Source organism: Boleophthalmus pectinirostris, unplaced genomic scaffold, assembly GCF_026225935.1.
Source record: "Boleophthalmus pectinirostris isolate CB_2022bp ecotype Guang Dong unplaced genomic scaffold, ASM2622593v1 HiC_scaffold_13, whole genome shotgun sequence".
Lineage (NCBI taxonomy): Eukaryota > Metazoa > Chordata > Actinopteri > Gobiiformes > Gobiidae > Boleophthalmus > Boleophthalmus pectinirostris.
In genome coordinates, this window is record NW_026571036.1 from 3,124,567 (window position 1) to 3,132,066 (window position 7,500).

The following is a 7,500-nucleotide window of genomic DNA, read 5'->3' on the forward strand; positions in this document are numbered from 1 at the left end:
TTCAAACTCATTTAAATCCACATCATCCACCATTAACAGTTTTATTTCATTTATTCTGTGCGTGCATACTCCCAATCTGGCTTTCCTTTATGCGACGCAAGATTTGTATTGAGCCTCTGCGTTTTCTGCCCCGCCTTCACTGAAAACATGGTCCGAGGGGGGTTGCTCAAATTGCAAACACAAACACGTAACTTTTTTATGATTCTCTGTAAAGCATGTTTAAATCTTACAAAGGTCACTTGATTGTGGTCGATGTTGGACCTGCATGTTTTAATCAGGTTGGGAAATGACTTTATTATAATCTCTGGTGAGGCTCGTCCCTCGAATTTCCTCCCCAAAACTTTAGGAGGAAAATGAAATGTAACAGGACACAGGACAGATCAGGAGCAGGAGGACATGCAGTGTGGACAGGAGATATCAGAGCGATCTGGAGGTAAAACTTTTCAAAATGTTATGTTTTCTGGCCTAGAATGTCGTCATTGTTAAAACATGTTTGTGGTGTTTTATTTGAAATTAGAGTCAATGTAAGGACTGTTTCCATGAAAAAAATTGTCTTTGACCGTCCATCTACAAGAGTGTGACAGTTGTACTCATATGTGATTGTGTTTGTTCCAGAGTCGTCTACAAACACAGAGTGACGTCCAGGTTTCTGCTGTAGCTGTGGGGAAGTTCATGAATGTTACAGTGATGTTTCAGAAAAAAAGGAAATGTTTGAGAACCAACAAAACACAGACACAGATGAACAAAGTAAGTAAACCACTAAAATTATTTTTAAATTTTTTCAAAATGAACTTCCTATTGAAACTGTTATCATACTTGTACAAGGTGATGTGGCACTAGGAGACTTTATACAGATGCCCTCCCTGTTACTGCTGTTTAGAGGAAGAAAAGCAGCACATGGTGAGTTTTATTTTCTGCAGAACACTTCTAATGTTTTTGTTCTTCTGTTCTGGTCCATTATTTAGTAATAAGTACTTTAAGTGTATTTTAAACTGTAGAACAGAGAGTAAATCATCAGAATGTGTCATCATGTGTTATTCTGTGTCCACAGAACCAGAGCTTCACTGGAATAAATCTTCAACTGTCCAGCTCCAAACTGTGTGTCTCTGTACTTGTGCTCTCTGTGTGTTTGATTCTGTTTAGACAAGACAGAACTGTGGAAAACTAAAGACTGTTTTTGTTTTATTTTACAGAATTACTGTAGATCAATTCAATTAAATTATAATACTTATACATTTCACGATAAGGTAACATAAGATTAATATGCATATTCAGCAGGATTTTATAAAATTTCATCAACATGAAAAAGTGACGTTCATGTTCTGAGAAAATATGTGTACGGGGATCGAAAAAGTTTCAAAGCCTAAACATAATTTTATTGCATGCAACCGCTTTCCAGAACTTTTGTACGCAAATCCAGCAACCTTTTTTTTCAGTGTTGAATCTGATTTTCCTCATCGCTCATTTTGGCTCATTGCTTTTAATCGCTCTTTGCATTGACGCATTATACGTTCACAGAGCGTCAGTATTATGTTTTATTTGTTTAGAAAAATGCTGTGTAAATCCGTCTTTAAACAACTTCGGTTCTTCCATGCGGTGCAGCTGTTGGCCTGATAGCCGCTTAGCGTAGCGGCGCTTTCATTCATAAAATCGATCAGCTGATTTTACTACTCAAGTCAAGCCGCGTCAAGCCGCTTTCGCCCTTTAAGGTCGCCAAGATCGCCAATTATTGATGAATTATTCTTTTGAATCCTTGGAGTTTCAAGATTAGCGATCGCGATGACATCAATGGGCAGTATAAGTAGTAGTAATAATCAATATTTGTTTTTTTCAGTGCCCCCCAACATTCATCTCACACATAGACCTGGGTCATATGTCAGTTGTCAGGCCAGACGCTTCTACCCAGACAAAGCCCTAATGTTCTGGACTAAAGATGGAGAGGAGCTCCATGAGGATGTGGAGTATGGAGACATCCTGCCCAACGGAGACGGAACCTTCCAGACCCGAGCGGACCTGGATCTATCTCAGGTCAGGAGAGAGGACTGGAAGAGGTACAAGTGTGTGTTTCAGCTCTCTGGAGCCAAGAGACATCATCACCAACCTCGAAGAAAAAGAAAAAACAAAACAAACAGAAGGTGAGACAGTAAAATGGCTTTAGGATTATGTCTGCCTTCATTTTTGAACAAATCTATTTACTTTTGTATCTGAGACTCAACACTACACTTGGTGATTTCTCTCACAAAGTGTATAAATGTTCATAAAACAATTGGAAAGTGGAACTAAGCACTAAATCTGTAAATAAAACTGCACATAGGCCAAGGGATTAGTGCAGTTATTAATAGAATATAAGACTGTGAAGGCCTGTCCTGTATAAAGTGACTTAAAAGTCCTGTTTTTGTGTCACTCGTGGTCATACTTGGTCTTTTATTTATTTATGTTCTGGTGGATCATGTCTCTTTGGGTTTATGTTTCTGTGTTGTCTTGTTTTTGTTTTAAAACATGTGACCCTCTGTCCCAGGACACATTTCTCCCATGTAAACAATAAAAGGATTATTTTATTTGATCTTAAATCTGTGTGATCCCTAAATCATCCAGACAGAATCCATCACAAAAGAGAATCCAGTTCTGTCAACTGGACAAAAGTTTTAGAGTGAAGACGACTCGACCAAGAGGATTTTTCAGTTCATGAAATCTACTTTTTGTACCAGATGTTTATGATGTTTGAATCTCATGATCTACTATTTATCTTTCTTTATTGACCAGTTTAGTTCAGAGTCTGTTCTGCCTTCACTGTCTGTGCAGTTTCAAGTACTATGTGACATCACACAGGACTGGTATGATTACAGTCAGGTGTTTCTGATTACAGGGGCGGAGTTTGAAATGTGGATATTTCACATTTAGACCAATCACACTGTTCCTTATTCACCTTATTCTAAAAGTTGTGGTGAGCGCCACCGTCATGATTTGAGTTGTTTTACCTTAACCGCCCCCTTTATCCCTCCTCTTCTAACAACTCTGTTTGAAATGTGGTTTTGGGAGGAGTTTATATGTTTAGTAGGATTCAAAAGGATTTAAGACCTGCCATATACAGTTTCAATAAAAAAAATTAAAATAAAAAAATTAAAAATGTATGATTTTGACCTTATCCTTTATTTGTTTTGCAGAAAAGACTCCCTTACCTTTAACCGTGTTGATTTCTCTGGGGATCATTTTAATCTCTGCTGCCTGTTTTGGTGCTTTTTATGGCGCTTTCAGACGAAGTAAGAAAATACAAAAACATGCATGTAATCAATAATATAGAACCTAAATCATAAGACTTGCATTGTTTTTTCAGACCACGGCCTCCAAAGAGTGAACACCCAAGAACCATCTGTTTAACATATTGTGTGATTATATATATATATATATATATATATATATATATATATATATATATATATATATATATATATATATATATAATAATTGATTTTCATTTCGGTTGGTTTGTTCTTACCCTTTCAGACCGGGTCGTTTCAGACCTGGGAGCTTTTGCGCTTATCTTTGCTGTTAGTATGCACTTTTTGGCTGAGATTCTGTTGTTTTTCAACTGTTGAAGACTGTTCCAAACATTTGTATGTAATCAATAATATAGAACCTAAATCATAAGACTTGCATTGTTTTTTAGATCACTGCCTCCAAAGAGTGAACACCCAAGAACCACTATATCTACTGTACAACAGCCTCCAGAGACTGAGTAGCAAAGATCCACATGCTTCACTTAAAGGAATAAACTGTTACATCTGTTGAACATTTTTGTGTGTATTTTTATTTATTATTATTGATTACTTTTATTATTATTTGTATGAGAGTATCCAAGTTCATAGACTTATAATACCTCTTCCTTGTTAAGTCATTTCAGTTCAAAGGGGGATTTCACAGAGTTACATTTGAAAGCCATAAAATTTTAATAAAAATATAAATAATATACAATTACCAAATATAGGAATGAAAGCAACGAATAAATTTTAATATTTTTATCACAAATGATTCAATTTCTGTTGTGTCCACCAGAGGGAGACAAACACTAAAGGGTGAAGCGGTCACCTGTGCACGAGTCCACCGGGTCTGCAGAGCAGCACTACGGTGCCACTGCATTAGACTGTGTTTGGATGTGGATTTTTCTGATATTTTTAACACTTGGTGGCAAGATCCTTTGGTGGTAATACTTTAGGTTGTAGGTTCGGTACTTTTGCAGCAGTAGAAGCGCAGGCTCTAGTCTAGTTTATGAGACTCACAATAAAACTCTCAACAGCACAAGAGAATCTGTAACCAATCAGAACCAGCAGGTTACGCTTACATTTACTGTGGCCTCGTAAAGATGCGTGACGATCTATAATCTGTTGATTCGACTCGTGTCTGGGGTCATTGTCCTCTGTATAATTCGCCAAACTGCGGCTCTTTGCTCCTGAGTGGCGCGTAAAACGCCCGTGACACGCGGTCAGGTTGTGTGTCGCTCATTGACTTGACTATGTTTTAATGCCGCTTCACAAAATCAGACATGCGGCGGAGACGCTTCTCTGCGCCATGCGTCAAGACGCGCACGAGCCGGAGCCACGCCGGAAACTACAGCTGTAAATAAAAGCGCACGAGGGCGACATGATTCAAAAACGTAGAACATAGTGGATAAATATGAGTAGAAACTAGTTGTGACTCTAATATTTCTTTTAAAATAACTTGCTTATGATTTTAATTATAAATAAACACTACACTAAGTTAATTTTTGCTCATTTTGTCCAAAAGCTGTTTCCGGAAAAGCCTTCTGTCTTCTGTGTGACTTGACACACGCGCACTTCAATGCCAACTTTCCCGGAGCGCACAGGCGCACTGCTCACTGCCAAACAGCGCTCAGACTGTCAGGACTTGGAGCTGCGGTCAGCTCGGAGCCAAATGAGCTCGGATTTACGGAGAAAACCTGGTTATGGTGCGCTTTTACGCACGACACCCACGCGTCTTTTGGATATAGGAGAGCGCTGTGGACATTTGATCTGCTTTTCTCTATTTCTGGAGTCTAGTTCATAATGTGGGGGATTCAGAGGTCACGTTATGCGGACTGTAACGGCTCCGAGGCGAGTGAGGAGACCGAGGTGGTGGTGAACATCGGCGGCGTCAAACAGGTGCTACACGGAGACGTGCTGAGCCGCTTCCCCGAGACTCGCCTGGCGGAGCTGGTGAGCGGTTCGCTCCGAGCTCCAGAGGAAATCCTGACTTTATGTGACGACTACGACTCTGACACGGGCGAGTTCTACTTTGACAGGGACCCGGAGGCGTTCAAATGCATCATCGAGCTGTATTATTACGGAGAGATCCACATGAAGCGCGGCATCTGCCCCATCTGCTTCCTCAAGGAGATGGAGTACTGGCGGATCGGCGCGGACTGTTTGGACGACTGCTGTAAGTGTCACCTGAAGGAGGTGCAGGACGAGCTGGCGGAGATCGCGGAGAAGGTGCGGACCATCCTGGTGGACCGAGAGGGTGAGCCGAACGCGGGGGGCTGGCAGCGCTTCCAGGCGTGTGTGTGGAGGCTCATGGAGAAGCCCGAGTCTTCTCTGCCCGCGCACATCATCGCCATAGTGTCTTTCGTGTTCATCCTCATCTCGTCCGTGGTCATGTGCGTGGGGACCATCCCGGACCTACAGGTGGAGGACGCGGAGGGCGCGCTCACGGAGCACCCCACTCTGGAGATGATCGAGACGGTGTGCATCGGCTGGTTCACCATCGAGTACGTGCTGCGCCTCGTGTCTTCACCGAACAAAGTCAAATTCATGCTGGCCTTCATGAACATCATTGACTTCATGGCCATCATGCCTTTCTACGTGGTGCTCGTGCTCACGTCGTTCGGCGCGGGGGTGATGGAGCTGGCGAACGTGCAGCAGGCGGTGCAGGCGTTACGCATCATGCGCATCGCGCGTATTTTCAAACTGGCGCGGCACTCGTCCGGACTGCAGACCCTGACCTCCGCGCTGAAGAGCAGCTTTAAGGAGCTGGGTCTCCTGCTCATGTACATGGGGGTGGGCGTGTTCCTGTTCTCCGCTCTGGGCTACACCATGGAGCAGAACCACCCGGACACGCTGTTCACGAGCATCCCGCAGTCCTTCTGGTGGGCGGTCATCACCATGACCACCGTGGGCTACGGGGACGTGTATCCAAAGACCACCCTGGGCCGGTGCAACGCGGCCATCAGCTTCCTGTGCGGGGTGATCGCCATCGCGCTGCCGATCCACCCGATCATCAACAACTTCGTCCTGTTCTACAACAAGCAACAGGTGCTCGAGACCGCGGCCAAGCACGAGATCGAGCTGATGGCGCTGCGCTCGTGCCAGGCGGAGCTGCTCGGGTGCGCGCACGGCTCGCACAGACTCTCGTGCGGCAGCGGCGAGGACGCGAGCGGAGCCGTGCGCGCGTGCCACAGTGACACGTTCCTCCCGTTGATGCGCGAGCCACGAGGACCCGGGGTCAGGAGCGCGAGCGCGGACACGAGCTTCGAGAGCACCGCGGAGGCCGCGGACTTCTTCAGCTCGTGAGCAAGACACTTTTCAATGTTCAGCATTCAGTGTCCTTCTGCAATGTTGTGAACTTAATAAAAATCCACCTGACTCCGTGGAGAATGTTCCGGAGTTTGGCTTTAACCGTTGAAGGACTCAGGCAGGTGAAAGTTACGTGTTTGTGTTTTAAGTCTGAGTAATTCCACAGATCTGCAGGATCATGAAGGGACATTGTGGTTTGTTTGGAGGCACAGACACGGGTCCGTCAGTAAAACCTGGTGTCTGTGTCTGTGCCTGAGTGTGAGAGGAGTTCAACATGAACAGTGTGGACGCGTCTAAACCTCCTCAAACACATGATGTGATATTTGAAAACGCAGCACTAATGGAAAAATACAGTTGAAATCTGCCACCCTCACAGTTTGTTTGGATTTGATCCAGTGAATGACTCAAAGCTTCACTTGAATTCACACGGTGCCACTGCTGCCTCTGCCTCTCAAACATCACATTTCACTGGATTTTTCATCCAAGTTTCCATCCACATTTCCAAAAGAATGACTTGAAAATATGAAAATACCAGATCTATAAGAGCAGACATGTCTTTTTAGAGTCAGTGGATGTTACTTTCAGCACCATTCCCCGGCAGACTCGGTGGCTCGTGGGCGATGTTTACCGTAGCGACCAGGGTCAAACAGTTCGTAAATAGCCTGGACACAAGTGGACACAGCTCCCCGAAGACCCATAATGCACCAGGACTAATCCCTCTATTAAACACACATGTGAGCGCCAACGACCACACACCTGCCACTGCGTTTCACTACACTAACACTACACTTTCATTTTAATTTTAATTTTAATTTTAGTCACAGTCGTCTGAGGCTCCAGTCACTCGTCCGCACATCGTTAAGACTGAAGTGAGGAGGAGGGGAGGTAAACTACTACTGTAGCCACAGCTGCCCTGGGACAGACTGACGGAAGT

At 43.9% G+C, this 7,500-nt stretch overlaps 1 protein-coding gene across 1 annotated transcript; it reads left to right on the plus strand.

Annotated features, from left to right (window-relative positions):
* The first annotated feature begins 5,060 nt into the window (after positions 1-5,060).
* On the plus strand, positions 5,061-6,563 carry LOC110154954 (potassium voltage-gated channel subfamily F member 1-like). Its single transcript, XM_055149576.1, has one exon. It carries the CDS (start codon positions 5,061-5,063, stop codon positions 6,561-6,563), a length of 1,503 nt encoding a protein of 500 aa, XP_055005551.1.
* Positions 6,564-7,500: the final 937 nt, after the last annotated feature.